General features: G+C 31.8%; 1 protein-coding gene and 1 pseudogene across 1 annotated transcript; both read left to right on the forward strand.

Annotated features, from left to right (window-relative positions):
- The first annotated feature begins 933 nt into the window (after positions 1-933).
- On the forward strand, positions 934-1,888 carry LOC146952539 (uncharacterized). Its single transcript, XM_085702965.1, has one exon. The coding sequence runs from the start codon at positions 999-1,001 to the stop codon at positions 1,545-1,547; it is 549 nt and encodes a 182-aa protein (XP_085559091.1). The 5' UTR covers positions 934-998; the 3' UTR covers positions 1,548-1,888.
- Positions 1,889-10,461: 8,573 nt separating this feature from the next.
- Positions 10,462-17,029, forward strand: LOC146952540 (uncharacterized; annotated as a pseudogene).
- Positions 17,030-21,419: the final 4,390 nt, after the last annotated feature.

Consider the following 21,419-nt stretch of genomic DNA (forward strand, 5'->3'; position numbering starts at 1 on the left):
CCAAAACATATATCATATAGTCCCAACATCCATTCCATTAGTATTGTTATATTAAAATTATAATATTATTAACTTATTATTAAATATATTTGGACGAATGAAAGGAAACAATGTTTTATTTACATAGAAAAGGACATTGCAAACCACTTAAACTCGTAGGCAGTCATGGATGAATTTAAGTCTTTAAAGGATCTTCAAGTTCGACTTTCATAAATGGCTACTAACAGTTTTAATTTCTTTCATTGTTGCTTTTTATGTACAATCATTTATTTGTTCTGTTGTTGCTTCTTTTTTTTGGTAAAATCCGTTGCTTTTGCATTTTTGGTATACTCCTTTTTTATTGTTATAAGTGTATTTTATGAAGTACATTTTATGTAAGTAATATTTATTGTGAATATTATGTTGTTTATTGGTTAAATTCACCGTTAATGTTTTTTTTTTTTAAATTATATGTGGCCACCTCATAAATATATTGCTAGCTTCGCCGCTGCCGACAAGAGTAGTGCTATCAACACACTTTTTTTAAGAGTTTCGAATATGCCCATTAATATCACAAATATAAGGACTAAATATATACATGGTAGAAATTCCTATTTTTTAACAAACACTAGGATTTTTTTTTCTTTTGTGGTGGCCGGGTTTGAACTCCGGACCTTGCATATATTATGTATTGTCCTTACCATCTGAGCTAAGCTCACAAGGACAAACACTAAGATTGTTTAAAAATAAAAAACAACCACTAAGATTTTTTTTTTTTTAAGGAAACCACTAAGATATTTTAGTCAACCAAAAAAAAACGCTAAGATATGAAACCATTTTTACACAAGCTCACAAAAGTCCAAGTAAAACGTTATCAATACGAAACTCTCTGCCCCTCAATTAGACCTCCACACAACTTAACCTCACAAAACTTTGCCTATAAAATCGGTCGAGTTGTTCATTCTTCATTCAACATCAAACATCAAAACAAACAAAAACAATATATTATTTTCTTAACAATGGCTTCCAACAAGCTTAGTGCAATAATGATATTATTTTCTCTCCTTGCTTATTTAACATTTTCACATGCTTCCGTTTCATACAAACCAACTCCAACAAGCCCTCCTCCACCTTCAACAACACCAAAGGCATGCCCTCCTCCACCACCTTCAACAACACCTATAGCTAGCCCTCCACCTAAGGCTAGTACTCCACCTCCTTCAACACCTATGGCTAGCCCTCCACCGAAGGCTAGTACTCCACCACCTTCAACAACACCTAAGTCTAGTCCTCCTACTCCTTCAACAGCACAAAAATGCCCTAGTGACACATTAAAGCTAGGTGTTTGTGCTGATGTTCTAGGACTTGTTAATGTTATTGTTGGAAGTCCTGCTTCAAGCAAATGCTGTACATTGATTCAAGGTTTGGCTGATTTGGACGCAGCAGTTTGTCTTTGTACTGCTATTAAGGCTAATGTTCTTGGTATCAACTTGAATGTGCCTGTCACACTTAGTCTCCTACTTAGTGCTTGTGAAAAATCTGTTCCTAATGGTTTCCAATGTTCATAGAGTTTCTTGTGAAAGGTTCAAGCCATACCAGTACTTATGTTACAACTACTTTCATTATCGTTTTTATTTTACTTAAAGTTTATGTGCATGAATGAAATTACTGTGACTTGCATGAAATTATACTATAATTTTGTTTAAGTTTGGGTGTGTGGCTTTTGTCAAAATAACGGTGGTGTGTCACTGTGTTTCTGCTAAATTCATCAATATCGATTCAAATATGCACTATATCTATTTTGGTGTGGGATATGTGTCATTTCAATAAATGGGGTAAGCCTGTTTGCCTCATCTAGAAATTTTGTTGTTTTAAGTTTAATCAATAAATTTGGCGAACTTTCATTTGATTATTGTACTTATCATCATACTTAAATTTGTGCAATACATATGTAAAAATGGATTTATTGTAGTTGTGATAATTGGAGCAGGTCAATTTTTTTAACAGAATAATTGTAGCAGATCATGTAAATTGCTAAGTTTGTGGAATTTTGGCCGCCAATAATCAAATAAAATATAAATGTATTGATTTTATGAAGAAAAAAAAATCAAACAATTCAATCGTCAAAAAATTAAAGTATTGTAGAAAATCTAAGTATCAATATTTGTATGTGAAAAATTCAAACATAACATCTAGAAATTGTTTTTTAACATAAAACCCTAATACATCGTCTAAAAATAGAATTTTTCGGATGCAAAAATTCAAATTTAAAATTTAGTACTCCTCAAAAAAAAATGTTTTCGGAGTAATAAGATTTCGAATGTAAAAAAATACAAATATAGCATCGGGATAACAAATAATAGACAATTATTTGTCAAAAAAATAGATAAGTGTATTCCTAAAAAAAAAATAGATAATTATATGTTACTTTAAGGGGTTCCCTCAAAAAAAAAAATGTTAGTTTAAGGGGCAAAACTAGCCTATTATTATTGTTGAGCTTCTTTCAAAAAAAAAAAAAAACTCATCAAATCAACGCTATATACAGCCGATAAAATTCCTAAGTTTATTACCCAAGTGATTGGACTCAATTGTCTAATGAGCTTCACCAATCATGGACGTGTGGAAAAACCCAAGTTCGATTCATGAATTGGAACAATTCTTGACCATACATTATTTACCTCCCAACCGAAGTGCGTTTGTTTGATGGTGTTGTGAGGGATTCAAAGAAAGTGGTGTTTAGGTGCCTTTGGAAGAACCTGGCTCCGGCTAAGGTGGTTGGCTTCTTGCCGACATTGCTCTTAGATCATATTCCAACGCATGTAAACCTCGCGTATAGATGAGTGTTGAATGTGGATACCTCAGCTAATTGTGTTCTTGTGGCGGTGTGGAAGAGACTCTAACTCGTCTTTTTTTGCGTTGTGATTTGATTACAAAGGTGCGGTTGAAGGTGTTAACTTGGCTCCAATTAAAGATATAATCCCTCTGAATTTGTTCTTCCATTTGGAATGTTGGATTACTAAATTGAGGCCTATAAAGCTTAGGTGTGGCTATTGGTTAATTTGGCACGCGGCAATTTAGGTGATTTCGAAGGATTATATCTTTAATGATAATGTCAAGGAGGTTGACGAATTGGTGGAAAAAATAGTCTTATTGTGGCATTGGAGTCTTACTAGGTTGAAAAGTGTGTCATTTATGTATTACCCATGGTGTTGGAATCCAGGGGATTGTTTTTTGAGGTAGTCTAGGGTGTTTAGTGTGGTGGTTTTATGTTGCTTGGGTGGGCAGGCCGATGCTATTTTCGTGTTTTGTTGCCCTGGCGTTTTGATGTTATGTGTTGGTTGTCTATTTTTGTGTGTGCGGGTATGTCGTTTGTGTGACATGTGATCTACCGTTTTGTTTGTTCTGTTTTTGCCGATTGTTTTTATTCTTTCTCCCGTCGCGGCTCATCTTGAGTTGTTCCAACATGGTTATTAATAAAATTTTGCTGTTAAAAAAAATAAAAAAATACCCAATAATAAAGAATGTATGGACAAAATTGTCGCGGTTTACTTTTCTTTGGGATTAAATTGGGTCTTTTGGTTTTTCTTAGGGACTAAAATAAATTTTCACTCTAAAATAAAAATGAAAAATATATATAATAAGGTGTAATTTATATAATAATAAAAAACTCAGAATTAAGTGTAAAATATAAAAACCTTTACTTTTAATAATTAAGAGTAAAATTATAGGAGCCCTCCAAAAAATATATAGCATTTACTAAATTTAATGTGAATATAGACAATTGTTGTATGGATGAATTTGGTGACATATTGAGGATTTTTTTAACACAAATTTTGGGAAATTTGCTACACAAGCCGTAACTCAATTGATAAAAATATATAAATTGTTAAACTAAACATCGTGATAGAGGTTTAAACCGCAACACCTCCCACTTCTGTGTGTGAGTTTTAAATGATTATTGTTATTTTGTTTATCTATCAAAAATAAACTGAAAATGTCAGTATAAAAATAAACTGAAATTATCCCCGTGAGTTTAGCTCAGTTGGTAAGGATATTGCATGTTATATGCAGGGGTCGGGGTTCGATCTCCGGACACCCCATTTCTCCACAATTAACTAATTTGCTTTCCCGTGTCAAGATGTTAGAGACTAATATAGGTTTATTTTTTCCAACAACCTAATTAACCCGGAAGAAAATTGCGAGGAACTAAACTTAGTTTTCACTCAATAATTTAAGATGAAGTGATAACACATTAATCTTTGGATAAGTATGGGAATAAGCTAGAAGACTAGTCAAAAGTCTACAATTTGGCCGGTACATAAGAAATTAGGTTGTTAAGGATAAATTTATCAAAAAAATATTTCATTAAAATTGATTGTTGTGGTAATTATTTTTAGTGTTATCTTTATACAAAGGTACTATATACTATCTAACCCTAAAAATAATAATCTATATTATATAAATTTGTGACCTTCCTCAAGTCTATATATGGAAGTGTTTTTCTCATCATATTCTCATGACATGTGGCACTCTCAATAAACAAATTTTCTTATCATATTTTTATGACATGTGGCACTCTGAACAAACAAAGCATCCTTATGCATTTGGCTTTCAATACTCTTCCATATTAATATTTGTAATCATATATATCATTTTTTTTAAAACATATATATCATGTATATATTTTTTTGGCCAATTCATGATTCTTTTTAGCCAATTCACATTTTTTTGAATTTATGAATTAATGAAATGAACTAACTTTTATTTTTATTTTCATGATGATAATATAATAATAATAATAATAATAATAATAATAATAATAATGTGATACAATTTTATTATAATATATTTTATAATTGATATTAAAGAATGAAATTTTAACGAGATTGTTTTATATAATATCATATTTCAATTGCATGTGTATTTGAATATGCAGAAAATATTGATTTTTTGCCTATGGTGTGGTGGTAAATAGTTTTGATAGCTATTGTAAATGTCGCGGGTTCGAGTCTTGGCTCAGAGCCACTGATTTTATAGGTCCTAAGAGATTGTAGAGAGAGAGGCTCTCGCTTCTCTCTTCTCCTCACTCAACTACCACCTTAAACAAAAGCTTCTCTTCAGTACCTTCTCTCCCTTTTATCCAAACTCCTTGTCACGATGTAGACACTCATGGTGGTGGTGCGATGAGATCTTTTCTCCGCACCACCGGCGAACCTCTTCCTGTCCGGTGGTTCCCTTTTCACGGCCTGTCAGATCTGTTTCTTCGGAGTTGACGGCGTGTGGTGGTGTTCCCGCGTGCTCTTGTTCGTGGGTGTGCATCTCAGAGTTGTGTCTCGCCGGAGGGATGTGGTCCGCTATGGTGGTCGACGGCGGCGCCGTCGTTCTACCTTGTTTCCTTGCTTCCAGTCGGTGGTTGCGGACTTCTCGGTGATGGGTCGGAACAGGATGGTTCTTTTGCAGCTCTGTTTTGGTTTCTTCTTCACCTTGGACAGCCTTGGATCTCTGGTTTGTTTCAGATCTGTTGAGATCTGCAGTGTTCTTGGTTGTTGTTTCGTTGTCATCGCACCGGAATGTTTGGAGGCTGCTTTTGTTTTCATTTTTATGTTTTGTGTTTTGTTTGTTTCTGTTGTTTGTTCTGTTTCGTTGCTGATCATAGACCGGTGGGATTGGATTTGGCTCTTTGCAGTGATCTGAGTTTGTAAACCCGAAAGGGTCTGATGTTGTTCTAAAAACCCGAAAGGGTCTGGTTCGTTTAACCCGTAAGGGTTTGGTTGCTGACGTATTGGACTCATCCCTCGATCTGAGTTCTGACGCGTTGTTTTGCTCGAAAGAGCATTTGAAGCTTGCTGTTGTTGCAGGGAGCTGTTGGCACTTGGATTTTGTTACCGTGTTGGCGGTCAATTCATTCGCCATAATTATACTCTAAATGTCTGATGCGGATGTTCATTTTCATTTTTTTTGTAACTTGGTTTCGTGCCCGTACGCGGGTTCGCTGGGTTGCGCATGTGATTAATGAACTTTTGTTAGGATAGATTAGAGTTGAGTCACTTGGACTGATTTATCATGTTGTATTCCCTTCTGGGTTATTCCTGGGTCAGGTCCTATGTCCCCTCAGTCTTTGTATCATTTTCTTTTTATTTATTTTATTTAAAAAAAAAAAAAAATATGCAGAAAAAATTGCATATATTCTTTAATCTATTAAAAAGATTATCAAATTTATAATTTATCGAAAAGTATAAAATCTAAAAAACTAATAGTAATAAAACAAATATTATTTCATTAAACTGTTCTTTTTTTTTTTTTTAAGAAATATCATTAAGTTGTTCACCCTTCAAAAAAAATCATTAAGTTGTTCAATTTTAATTTTAGGATAGAAAAAAAAAAGCGGAATTGAAGCTGATTGTATTAGTCAAAGAAAATCATAAACATATCGAAACCATTATTTCAATTGATTTGTATTTAACAAACTTTTTTTTTTTGGACAGAAAAAAAAACAACTTAATGAGCTCATTTTATTAAACAAGAAAAAAATATAAAGATTTACCTTTTTTTTTTTATGTTTTTGTTAATATTTTATAACTTATATCGAGCCATATTATTAAACAAAAAAAAAACATTTTTTCTTTTGCTCATAATAATTCTCCATCTTTGGACCTTGCCATTAAAACTTATTTAAGGCTGATTTAAGACTGATTCTCCATCTTTTGCCAGATTGGTGTTTTGGGAGCAAAACTATTTAAGACCTGACCAATAAAACCGATAAATTATTAAACAAATTAAATGCCATTCAACTAATAGTCCTATTTTTGTTCTTTTTCAAATGCAGGTCATTTAACAAAAAAAAAATATTCCTTAAAAAAAATTATATTTTGCTTAATAGCTAAGACATGAGCTTGAATTTGATTGGTCGAGATAAATGTGGTTGTTTTACGTAATTGTCCTCTAAAATCTATTATAAATTAGACTCATTGGCCAACACTTTCTTCACACCACAACTCCTGTTTTGCAGTTGTCTTTCATATTCCTTTCTTTTTCTTTGGGTAATTTTCGTAATTTTTTTATTCATAATTTTATTCTTAATTTTCAGGTATTTTTCTTCCCTTTTATTTCGTTAATTCACATCAAAACTCCAATCAGCTTTCTTTCTATTTCGTTGGATTTTTTATATTTCGTTATATTTTTTTATTGTTTCTTCTTTGTATCTCTTCACAACTAAATTACACCAAAAAATTTGTTCACCGTCAAAGAATAAGGATGTTAAATGTTGGTATCGTGAGAATTTGCTGATTTGTATTTCTATTTGGATCAAGACGTGTGTTGTTTCTATTTAGCTTTGTAGTGAATTTGACACGTTCAATTTTTTGATTTTATTTTAGGTGTGGAAAGAGAGTTTAAAAAGGCGGAGGAGAGCAACTGATTCATTTTATAGAAGGCTAGAGAATTGATGAATAAGGATTGATGGACTTGAAAAGTTGTTCCGATCAAGATTCATTCTACCCTACATGCATATACCACTATTAAATTTTTTAGATTCAACTATAGAAGGAGCACAATACTTTATGGGAAGACCAAGGATACATTTTTTCACTAAGAGCCATAATTGTACATTCTTTTACAAGGATGATCATATATTTTTTTTAATACATTTTTTCAGCCGTAAACATATATTATGTTATTATTTATTCAATTTTTTTTATATATTATGTTATTATTAATGCTAAGTTCTTTTATATATTATGTTATTATTAATGCTAAGTTCCACATTGTAATGATCTTTCTATATGTTATTTATTATTTATTCAAAAAAAAATTATATATATTATGCTATTATTAATGCTATGTTCCACATTGTAATGGTCTTTCTATGTTTGTTTTAGTGTTGTATTATATCTGTTTGAAGGGTAGTATTTGAATGTGTGAATTTTTCTATCACTTTTCATTTAGTCAATTTATCCTACATGTTATTCTCATTTGATTTTATATATTTTAATTTATATATTTTAATTTATATATTTTAATGTTGATGTTAAAGAAGAGATTAAAAAGATTATGTTGATGTTAAAAAAGAGATTAAAATGATTACGAGATTGCTGATTTTTTTTTTGTGGTGTTTTTAATCGCAACTCTTTGACAAGAAGTTCCAAGACTGGAAAACCAGTAACATGATTTGGCAGTCTAGAGCCTACATTTTTGTCAATATTCCCAATTTGTAAATTGAATAAGTGATATGTAGAAAATAAATTAATTGATTAATATTTTTTTTATAGAATAGAGTAGTGAACGTTGATATACATTTACCTTTTGTGATTAGATGACAAAATATAGAGCTAAAAATTAGTTAAAAAATTGTGGTGTGGTAAAGGGTATTTGTGATGCGTTTTAAATCGGTTTTGAGGTATAAATCATCCGGTCCAAAAATAAAATGATATGCGTTTAGGTTTATATTGAAAAAAACAAACTGATCCAATATAATGGTCTACTTGAATATGTTTTTTGATATCCAAATTGAAAAAATATAATTAAAATTATATTCTTTTTATAAAAGAAAATTTCTAATTTAATTTTAACTATAATATAACTATTCCTTAAAAAAAAAACTAATGTGACTATTTTCTATCAATGCACTTAATGAATATTGATTTCATAATGTCACTTTAAATTAATTTCTCTTTAATTCTCTTTTGGTAAAAAAATATGTAACTTTACTTAAACCATCCACAACAGAGCACCATAAATTAGGTGCTTACATTTATTTCATATGTCCACATCACTCATTTTACGGTAATACTTAATAAGCATCATTTTTCTCCAACCCAGCACCTCAAAATAAATTATTAAACAGGTCCCACAAATAATTTTATATCATTACATTTTAACAACATTTATTTATTTTATTAAGATTTATTAAATGAGACTCATGAAAAATGAAGAGAGAGAGGGTGTTTCCATAGCCACAATTTTCCATAGCCACCCATATATTATTCTCCACAATGGGGGTGCTTATTTAATGTGGTGCTAAATAGGTGAAGCACCCACCATTGTGGATGGTCTTAGATGTGATTAAAGAAGAATGATTTCATAAAATCCATTTAGAGTAATTTTTTTTGCCAATAACTATAATAATTTGAAAATTATTAAATAATCACAGCTCTAATTGTCTTCTTTCTATTTCGTTAGTTTTTCAATTGTCTCCTCTTCGTACATTTTTACAATTAAATGATATCAAAAGTCGATTTTGTTTATGATATAAAAACAACTTCTTCATTTTCAAACAAAAATAAATAAAAAATTTCATCAATTTATCGAAAATATTTATACAAAGTCCTATTCTCTTTTGTCTCTATCAGTCGCTAATGATTTTTTTTAGAAAAAGCCAAAACAAAATTAACATAAATAGTTATCATCCTAATACAAGGTGTGGTTGGAGTCGTAACCTACAAAAGTCATACACATATACCACGAAGCCAAATCGGTTGAACAAAAAAAAGCTAAATGGACATTCCAAAATAAACTAAGACCATCCACAACAGAGCACCCTAAATTGGGTGCTTACATTAAATTTGTATGTCCACATCACTCATTTTACCGTAATACTTAATAAGCACCAATTTTCTCCAACCCAGCACCTTAAAAGAAATTATTAAATAGGTCTCACAAATAATTTTATATCATTACATTTCAACAAAATTTATTTATTTCATTAAGATTTATTAAATGGGACCCATGAAAAATGAAGAGAGAGAGGGTGCTTCCATAGCCACCCTTCTCCATAGGCACCCATGTATTATACTCCACAATGGGGGTGCCTATTTAATGTGGTGCTAAATAGGTGAAACACCCACCATTGTGGATGGTCTAAGAGATTTTTCCCCAAGTATGCTAATCAAATAATAAATTACAAGACATGGCTTTGAGCTATAATACTAATATTGGGAAGCATCTTCGAACCAATCATTATTTTGTTAAAGTTTCGAATATTTTCACTCGGTCGTATATGATCATTTTCATAGAAATAAACAGTTAATTAGTCCCTAAACTATCACTCTTTCAATAACTTAATCTCTAAACTATTAAAATCAACTAAAAGATCATTAAATTGATTTTTTTACATGGTCCACTGGTGAGAAACTTCGCAGAGTCTTCGCCTTAGACTCTGCAATTTCTCAGGAGAGTCTTTGCCTTAAAATGCATCTATAACTATGCATTGAATTTTTTTTTATCCTTTCCTTTTTGGACTTAGATATAACTTAAGTAAAGTATTGATTATTTAAACCATTTGGTTTGGAAGAAAAAGATGTAACACATGTATTTTTTTTTTTTTTGTCAGCAGACAAAATGAAAAGTATCACTTGAAATTAACAAACACAATTGTGCGGTTGAAGTTCAAATTACCTGAATGAAAGTGTCCAATCTAACAATATAACGACATTGTCAATCGAGTTAGATCTTACAAACATGACAATATTTTTTTAATATGGCAAAATGAAATATATTAAACCAAGAGAAGATTCCAACTTGGACAAGAAATGCAAGGCTAAGACTCAAAAGAATATCAAGTTATATTACAAACCAAACACCGGCAATAAAAAGCAACAAAACAATACATATGAACCAAAACAAACACTAGCTAGAAAACAAAGTTCAAACACCCGCCGGTAATGAAAATCAAAAGCTAAGTGTTTAGCTTTCAACCACTAAAGATAACACGCATTTTTGTTATAAATGCTTTGTTTATTTTTAATAGATATGTAGATGTTCTCATTTTCATTTTCAATAAATCTAAACCCATTTATTAAATTTAATGGTGTTTTTATATGGTCCATCAGTGAGAGACTTAATAGAGTCTTCATCTTATAATCCACCTATAACTATGCATCACTTTTTTTTTGGTTATTTTCTTTTTTGACTTAGAGACAACTACAACAAAACATTGATTTTTTAAACAAGATGTTTTAGAAGAAAAAAACATGTAACACGTGTATTTATTTTATCAATAGATGAAGTGACAAGTACCATTAAAACACATAAAATGGGAATATCCAATGTGGATGGTCGTAGGAGTCAAGAATGAATTTGTTTAAAAAATTTGAGACAATTTTTAAGAAAATGATATAAAAAAAATCTTACAAAATTATTATATTAGACGGGACAATTTTTCATATCGCGACATGAATGCATGAAAAAAAATTGTACAAAATTTTCTAAATAATATGTATCAAATAATTAAAATTAGAGTTATAAATACATAAATCATAAAGTTATGAACCTTTTTCAATATTTTTTTTCTTTTTTCCCTAAAAAAACATTTTTTTCTTTTTTAAAAATTCACATTAATAAAAAAAATCATTTAGAATGGCAAACTAATTTCGTATTTGTTTTCCACCCGTTGTTTACTCTCTCTATTAATAATATAATTATTGTAATTTATTGATTTAATTGATTATAATTAAATTCACAATTATATGTTTAAATTCAAATATTAAATACCGAAAACAGAACACAAATTTATGATGGAGATTTGGTGTTAACTTTGTCTGCATTCAATAGAAAGTAGCTTCAAATAGTGATAGTCGCGGTGATTTTTGGATGTCAAACTATTAGATTAGTTTGAATCTTAATTCGGTTCCACCACCGATCTTTCATATTCCATTTATTTTTCAGGTATTTTTTTATTCTTAATTTTTTATCAGTAGCTATCTATAATAGACTAATAAAATTAACTTATACTTAATTGTTGCAGTTTTGGTGATTCTGTTAATAAAGTCAACACAGGTATGGTGGAGGAACTTAAGGAAATGGTTGACGTGTTTAATAAATATGCAAATAAATTTCATCAGGTGCGGGATCATGTGGAACAGGGCGGAACACCAAACTTTTCGGTTAGATTGCTTGGAAGACATAAACGGGACGCGAGGATGCACAATCTACTGACATGTGACGAAGTTGTTGCTCTAATTATTGGTGATTCAAATGATATGGAGAATGGCAGAGATGTTGTTGCTAGAAATGCAGCCGGGGAGTATAAGAGGTTGTACGAAACTGAGCCTTATTTCATACATTTACAGTATCCTCTGTTGTTTCCTCGCGAGGAGGATGGTTTTAGTACAAATATTCCAATTAGATCTGTTGACCATGGAAATAAGAAGCGGACACGGATAACAGTTACCATACGCGAATGCATTGCATATAGAATGCAAGACAGGGTCGTTGAGTATGGCAACGTTGTTAACTCGAGGAGATTGTTGCAACAATTTGTTGTTGATTGCTATACTATGATTGAATCGCAACGGTTGTGGTACATTAGGAAAAAAAAATCAAAACACCATAAGGTGCGGCATTCTGAATGGTTTGCACGAGGCAATGGATTGGGGTGAAACTGATGCGTCTAACGTTGGATGAAAGATAGTGTGACCGCCGTCCTTTACGGGTGGCAGGCGTTACATGTTTAATAATTGTCAAGATGCAATGGCAATTTGTAAGAAATATGGATATCCCGATTTGTTTGTAACAATCACGTGCAATTCAAACTGGCGAGAAATTCAAGATTTTCTTAAAGAATGAAACTTAAAGGCATCTCATAGACCTGATATTGTTTGTCGAGTGTTCAAAATGAAGTTGGATAAATTGATGGGCGATTTTAAGAAGGAAGAATTGTTTGGCAAAGTTGACGCAGATATATATTGTAATATTAGTAGTATTTTATTTAAGTATTTTATTTATTTTTTAAGTAGAATTTTATTTATTTTTTAAGTATTATTATGACATCGTCTTGTCTGCATAATAAATTTATGCAGGTATACATTGTAATACTATGCGGTATACATTGTTGATGTTTATTTATTTTTTAAATAAATTATTACACCATTTTCGTCTTAAAATAAATTATGACATCATTTTTGTCTTCGTAATAAACAGGTCATAGTCACGTTATTTTCGAGTGCGAACTATTGTCTTGATATTGCCAACTGTACTAACAGTTATTGTTTTGTTGGCAGGCATGTACACAGTTGAGTTTCGAAAAAGAGGTCTTACGCATGCTCATATCTTGGTGTGGTTGAGTTCAGGGAACAAACTGAAGACGGGTGCTGACATTGATAAGATCATATCATCCGAGCTGCCTGACAATACACTTTATCCAAGACTTTATGATGTTGTTTCTTCTTATATGATGCACGGGCCATGTGGTGGTGCACGTCCCTTCTCGCCTTGCATGGACAGGGGCAGATGTACGAAATATTATCCGAAGGATTTTAAAGGAACTACGACGATAGACGACGAGGGTTATCCGAGGTACAAACGTCGCAATTTTGGGATACATGTTGACAAGCAGGGGGTCCAATTGGATAATCGTTATGTCCTTCCATACAATCCACATCTTCTCATTAGATACGGAGGTCATGTAAATGTGGAATATTGTAACAAATCCAACTCCATCAAGTACCTTTTCAAATACGTTAACAAAGGCCCTGATATGGCATTGATGCATTTGTCTGTTGACGGTGATAATCGTGATAAGTCCAAGCCGGTTGATGAAATAAAGCAGTATTACGATTGTCGTTATGTTTCACCTTGTGAGGCTGTTTAGAGGATATTTGCTTTTGATATACACCATAAATGGCCTCCTGTTCTCAAACTAACGTTTCACTTGCATAATGAACAATCGCTACTATATGATGGTGATCATGACATCGAGGATGTGGTGATGTATAACGAGGAAGCGTCTACCATGTTTCTCGCGTGGTTTGAAGCAAATCGTCGGTATGTAGGCGTGCGATCTAACGTGTGCTGAATTTCCAACAAGATTTACTTATGAGAAGAAAGACAAACAGAGGCAACCACATAAACTAGGATATCAAATTGGAAGGCTTCATTACATGCCGCCTGGTATAGGGGAGTTGTACTACACAAGGATACTATTGACTGTTCAGAAGGGTTGCATGGGATATAGATGCATAAAAACAACTAATGGCCATACCTATGACACGTTCCAGGAAGCATGCTCTGCTTTTGGATTACTTGACGACGACAGAGAGTTTATAGATGGTATCACGGAAAATGGTGAGTTAGGTTCAGGCCATCAATTGCGTTGGTTGTTTGTGCATCTCTTAACCACTAGCACAATGACGAGCCCTGATATAGTATGGGCTGCGACATGGCAGTTACTGTCCAATGGTAGCTTATTTGAACTTAGGAAGCATCTGAATATTCCGGGTAATGTCTATTGTACTTATTACGAAATCTATGCACCATTTTTGTTTTGTTTACGATCTAATTTTTGCATTTTTTTCTCTGGCTAAAAAGGCACAGTTTAGAAAAATGTTTAACATAGTCGTGCTCAAAGTATTTTATGCCTATCTCAATAAATATATTTATCTATTTAAGTAGTGATAATAAACAAATACAATATTCTTTCAAAAAAAATAAACAAATACACTATTAAATATTTTTTTATTTCATGACAACGGGTTTATACAGCAATATATAGAATAGAATGAAAGGATTTAAATACGAGTGTATGCACGTAGGAAAATAATAACTTAAGTAAAACAGAGATAAATTCAAGGCTACCTAACAAAGTAGACACACCAGAGAGCTTTTCACTATTTTTTTTAGACGACAAATATTATTCTTCGTTGAGAGTGCATAGGAAACGCTAAGCACTCGCGGAAATGAACAGAGGATGAATACAAGAACCAACAAAGGCAACACGCCTGCACCCAAAAAATCATGAGGCCGAGGTGTAAACTAGGTTGCCTTAATCAAAGACCAAACCCAGCAAAGTACCACGACAAACCGTGGTGCTACCTACACGAGAGTACCCCTGTCTAACAATCTAATGCCCACAAAGATCCTTTAAAAAATCGCAGTAGCACTACAACAAGCCGAAATACCTGCAACTAAAAAACAAAAAAGCCAAGCGGATGCAGCAACAATTATGCACACACAGAAGCCTCCCAACCAGCGGCTACATCACGTAGTAGCAGCGCAAAACTGACACCAACACACCCATAGATAATGCAAACATCATAAGGTTAATGCAGGACCTACTGTCAACGCCACAAAACTGTCATATATAGCTTTCCACTATGTATATCTTGATTAATTTGATCACATTTTCTGTTCTTTAATTGATTATTTTTTCATGTTATCTAGATTAGCGAGCTATCATGACATCATTTTGTAGCAGTTCCTATATCTATTTATTTTCGCGTTAAATAAATAATGGCTTGGGAAATCCTTTACAAATAAGCTTATTTTTTTAGTTTGAGTTAAGCTGGAGAAGCTTTTTTCGATTAAGAATTGAGTCGTGACTTTAATTTCATTTTTTTCGGTTGCATTGCATATATTCTCTTACTATCATTTTTCTTTAGGTGTTAATATTAATTTCGTGACTTTACATTTAATATGAAAATCTGCATATCGGTGACGATGACATGAAGAACATGTGTTTGATTGAAACTGAAATGTTGCTTCAGGAAAACGGACGGTCGCTTACTGACTTCAAATTTATGCCCATGCCAAACGCAGCAGACATGCCAACTTTCACAAACAAGCTTATCGTTGATGAGCTAAATTACAACAAAGTTGAACTGGAAAAGACACCCGCTGATCTGTTACTGATGCTGACTGATGAACAAAGATGTGTGCATGACAAGATCATGGTTCTAACGACGGTAGTTTCTTTTTCTTATATGGTTACGGTGGTACTGGAAAAACCTTTATATGGAAAACATTGTCGGCTGCTGTTAGATCAAAGGGGTTAATTGTATTGAATGCTGCATCCAGCGGTATAACGGCTCTTCTATTAACAGGTGGAAGAACCACGCACTCGACGCTAACAGTCCCTATTAAGATTAATGAGGCGTCATCGCTTACGATGGAAAAGGATAGTCCTAGGGCAGATCCGGTGCGTGCTACAAAGTTGATAATTTGGGATGAGGCTCCAATGATGCACCAATGGTGTTTTGAGGCAGTTGACCGATCATTGCGTGATATCATGTCCAAGAACGATCCCCTAAATGAGGTTAGACCTTTTGGTTGAATGACAGTAGTTTTAGGTGGTGATTTCAGGCAGATATTGCCTGTTGTCCGAAAAGGAATGAGGCAGAATATTGTTGATACCACAATCAATTCATCAAAGATATGAGCTTATTGTAATGTGTTGAGGCTTACTGTTAATATGAGATTGGGTGCATCTTCGGTACCTGCGGAGCAGGAAGAAATTGCTAATTTTGGCAAGTGGATACTCTCAATTGGAGACGACAACGACATTTCGGATGAGAATGGTGAAATGAAGGTAGAAATTCCTGAAGATTTACTCATGTCGGACACAACAAATCCTTTGATGTCACTTATAGACTTTGTGTATCCCGATTTGAATGATAACCTTGGTGACCCGCTATTTTTCCAAGAAAGGGGAATACTCGCACCAACGCTTGATTCAGTTGAGCATGTTAACGAATATATGATGTCACTGATTCCAGGTGAAGAGAAAGAGTATTTAAGCTCTGATTCTGTTTGTCGATCGGGTGAAAATTCTGATGTCCAAAGCGAGTGGTTCACAACGGAGTTTCTTAATGGTATTAAGAGCTCTGGAATTCCAAATCACTGGTTGAAACTAAAGGTGGGATGTCCAGTTATGCTGATGAGAAACATCGACCAGGCCAATGAATTGTGTAATGGTACGAGGCTGACAGTTACACATCTAGGGAAGAGCACGATAGCTGCTACCGTAATTACTGGAAAAAGGGCAGGTACCAGGGTATTCATTCCCGGGATGAATCTTATTCCGAGTGATTCAGGACTACCCTTCAAATTCAGGCACAAACAAAATTTCCATTGACACTTTGTTTTGCAATGACAGTAAATAAAAGTCAGGATTAATCTTTATCTCGAGTGAGAGTTTATCTTCCTAAGCCCGTGTTCACGCATGGACAACTCTATGTCGTTTTCTCTCGAGTTACTTCTAGAAAAGGTTTGAAGCTGCTCATCTTTGGATGAAAAGGAGACCACAAATGTTGTGTATCACGAAGTTTTTCAAAAAGTATGATCATTGATTATGTTTTAGAATTGTTGTTGCTATAACTTAGGAAACTAAAGTTGTGTATTGTTTGGAAGTCGTTTTTTTTTAATTTCTTTGTATGGCAGACTGGTCATTACAGGACATGCAATTTCTATATAAGCAGATCCTCCTACTATTGACTTTTAATTGATGCACTTTTCAGGTATAACAATACGCGGAACTTTTTCTTTTACATCGTTGTTACCCTAAAATACAATATTTACATTAGACCATTTGTTTTGTAAAAAATAAAAACAAATAACAATTGGCGTTTCTGTAGCCCAAACTATATTTATACACACCCGTAAAAAATTTAACGTTTGCATTCACAGACAAGGTATATAGATCTGACACTGACTATTATATAAAAAAAATACAAATATTTTAGTTTTAATGAATAATAAAATACATTATGTCAACAAATAATAATATACAGTACGTCGGCGTATTTTTGCAAAAATATTGCATATGCTAAGTTTAACAATGAGTACATCTTATACTACAAATAATTAGTATAAGTATAAATCCAAATACTTTAATCGTTATGTGCAATGTTTAGATATTTCAAAATATATACAAAATTAACAAAATTAAGATGATATTTTTTTTCCATATCAAATTTAAATTATAACCACACTTATAACTTTAAGATAACATAATATAAAATCTATACATTTGATAAAAAAAAAAAATTATTTCCCCGTGTTTGGCACGGGTCACTATACTAGTTAATGATTAAGAAAGAAACACAAATGCAGATGAAGAATCAGTCAGGTCATAAAATAAATGACATAATAAAAGATACATATATGCAAAAGATGATTGCGAGGGTTCTTCAAGCAGACGAGAGAGAAAGAGAGAGCAAGAGTAAACGAGAGAGGTGAGACAAAAAAAAAAAACACGAGTGAGGGAAAGTCATTCTTAAGTTCTTAACTAGAAGTTTTATTAGAATGTTATAGAAAAAACTTTTTTTTTTTTTTGACAAGGTTATAGAAAAAACATATTTATTAGAAGTTTTACATGAAACTGATTTTATACAAATTTTACATCATTGAAGTCATTCTTTTTTTTTTACTAACATGAAAGTTATTCTTACCTTTTTTTGTTAAAGGGAAAGTGATTCTTAATGTATTATTAATTTTATTTTATGTAGATTATTTTGACAAATATTTAAGATAAATTTTGCGTTATATTAAGAAGGAAAAAAAATCATAAATTAAGTTTTCCCCTCAAAGAAAAATGATAAATTATGTGTTTATCTTCTTTTATACTCCCTCCGTTTCAAAATGAGTGTCGTTTTAGCCAAAAAAAATTGTTTCAAAATGAATGTCACTTTCAGTTTCCAATGCAATAATAACTTTTTCTTTTCAATTGTACCCTCCAATTAATACTTTGCACACTACTTCCAAAGTAGTATTACTTTTAAAACTAATCAATAGTTAATAAGGATAATTTGGTAAAATAATCATTATCTTTCTTTTAATCATTGTATTTCTTAATATGTGTGTAAACACCTAAAACGACATTCATTTTGAAATGGAGAGAGTATGTTGGTAGTAGCCTCAAAAGTCAGAGAACACGTCACCAAAAAAAATTGAATTCTTTCTTAACAGGTGGCTTTAATCTATGAAATCAGTGAATCATTTATTTGTAAGTTAGGTAACTTATTTATTTCACATAAATGATCCATTTATTCCTAATTGGTTTGTACTTGTCATAACCTAAAATAGTCTAAAAGAATACGTCACGTATAATTAAAACACAGTTACATTTTAAAATAAAATAAAAAATAGTTAAGGATCTCTCAAAAAATATGCTATGTGATAACCTAAAATAGTCAAAAAGAATATGTAATTAAAACACACAGTTACATTTTAAAATAAAATAAAAAATAGCAATGGATCTCTCAAAAAATACGGTGAATGAGGGGCATATTAGAAGATAATATCACTAAATATGTTAAAAAAAGTGTTAATTTTTATTTATATTTCATTTCATATGTTAAAAAAGTGTTAATTTTTATTTATATTTCATTTCATATGTTCAAAAGTGTTAATTTTTATTTATGGTGATATTATTTATGTTCAAAAGTGTTAATTTTTATTTATGGTGATATTATTTATATTTCATTTCATATGTTCAAGATACATGAGTTTTTCTCTCTATAGATCATTCTGAAAGGAATATTATTTATGGTGTATATATACTTACAAAATGGGGGTTTGTTTTTTTCCTTACGATATAGCTAGCTTTTGAGTTGCAATTGAGTGATTGATTATTCAAGATAATATAAAATAAAATACTTCCTCCGGTCCTTTTTATATAAGAAACAAAATCTTCAAAAAATTTGGTCCTTTTTATAAGAAATTTGATCAATTTTCAAATGTATTAGACCATCCACAATGGTGGGTGCTTCACTTATTTAGCAACATACTAAATATGCACCTCCATTGTGGAGTATAATATTTGGGTGTCTATGAAGAAGGGTGGCTTTGGAAACTCTCTCTCTCTCTCTCTCTCTCTCTCTCTCTCTCTCTCTCTCTCTCTACATTTACTAAATCAAAATGACATAAATAAAATTTGGTTGAAATGTAATGATATAGAATTATTTATGGGACCTATTTAGTAATTTCATTTGCGGTGCTGGGTTGGAGAAAAATAGTGTTTATTAAGTGTTATCGTAAAATGAGTGATGTGGACAAAGATGACCCATTTAAGCACTCAAAGTGGCGTGCTCCGTTGTAGATGGTCTTAGAAGTTACACCCTCCGCTCACTAATATAAGCAAAAATCCACTTTCTAGGTTTATTCAATAAATGATGTATATAGCCTATAATAAAGACTACATACATCATTAATTGAATGAACCTAGAAATTGGATTTTTGCTTATATTAGTGACCGGAGGGTGTAGATTTCATTTGTAGCCTTATTTATTATGAAAGAGAATATTAAAAGTAAATATTGTATTGAATATATAAACTTTTAAGCTTTTAAGATTATGAATGCACAATTTCCAAGGTTAAATTTCTTTATTTAGTTTCTTATCTTGTGCCCTTATGGCACAAGTTAACAAGACTCATTTAAATTTATATGAGTATTAAATGAAATAACTAATTTCAAAGTGTTTCCTTAGTCTATATGATTCATTTATGTGTTTTGTTTCTTATACAAAAGACCGGAAAGAGTATTTGGTTGTCCGTAATGATTGTTAAAACTTTTCTAAAAGCTACTATGTACATTTAATGTATGGCACGGTTTAAATAAGATTATCTCTCCACTAAAACTAATATATAGGAAAGAATATATGGGCATTCAAAGATAAATTTAAATATATACGTGTATTAAATGAAAATAACTAATTTCAAAGTGTTTCCTTAGACCATCTACAATGGAGCTCCCCTATTTGGGTGCTTAAGTGGGTCCCACATGTACACATCATTCATGTTATAAATTTTTAATGTCAATACCTAATAAGCACTCAATCCCTCCAACCCAACACCACAACAAAATTTACTAATAGGTCCCACTAATAACTCTATTAAAACATTTCTATAATGCTCATTTATTTTATTAGAAAATATTAAATGAAATTCACACATAAAAATGAAGGGAGATAAGGTCCTTATATAGGCACCCTTCTCTACAAGCACCGATAAATATCACTCCACAATAGGGGTGCCTATTTAGCTCGGTGCTAAATAGGTGAAACACCCATCATTGTGAATGGTCTTAGTATATGTGATTTGTGTTTTGTTTCTTATAAAAAAGACCGACAGGAGCATTTGATTGTCTAATGAACCGTTAAAACTTTTCTAAAAACCACTATGTACATTTAATGTCTGACATGGTTTAAATAAGATTATCTCCACTAAAAATAATCTATAGGAAATAAACATTAAAAACTTTTGTAAAAGCAAATAAACATTTTGGTATTTTACTAGTACAAACACCATAATTTACCTTTATGCAGGTAATGAATATTTCAAAAATGAAAACTTTACGATACAAATATCGTTCGATACCATGTAAATGATATGTTCTTTTTTTTCTTTTTTTAGGAAATGTAAATGATATGTTCTATTAGGTGTATCTTCATACGTTGTCTAATTAAGGTGTTAACACTCTTAATCTTTACCCTACCTTACATCTATCACATGTATATATATATATATATATATATATATATATATATATATATATATATATATATATATATATATATATATATATATATACAAGCTGTCATCAAGAGTTAGGCAAACCATGTACTCCTTCACTCACTCTCTCCCACATCCTCACTTCTCTCTCTCTCTCTCTCTCTCTCTCTCTCTCTCTCTCTCTCTCTCTCTCTCTCTCTCTCTCTCTCTCTCTCTCTCTC

This window comes from Medicago sativa, chromosome 1 (assembly GCF_051527215.1).
Source record: "Medicago sativa cultivar Bolivia chromosome 1, Bolivia_mono, whole genome shotgun sequence".
NCBI lineage: Eukaryota > Viridiplantae > Streptophyta > Magnoliopsida > Fabales > Fabaceae > Medicago > Medicago sativa.

Bases quoted from the DNA above. Each gene is read 5' to 3' on its own strand.
- LOC146952539 (XM_085702965.1), top strand. From the start codon at position 999: ATGGCTTCCAACAAGCTTAGTGCAATAATGATATTATTTTCTCTCCTT.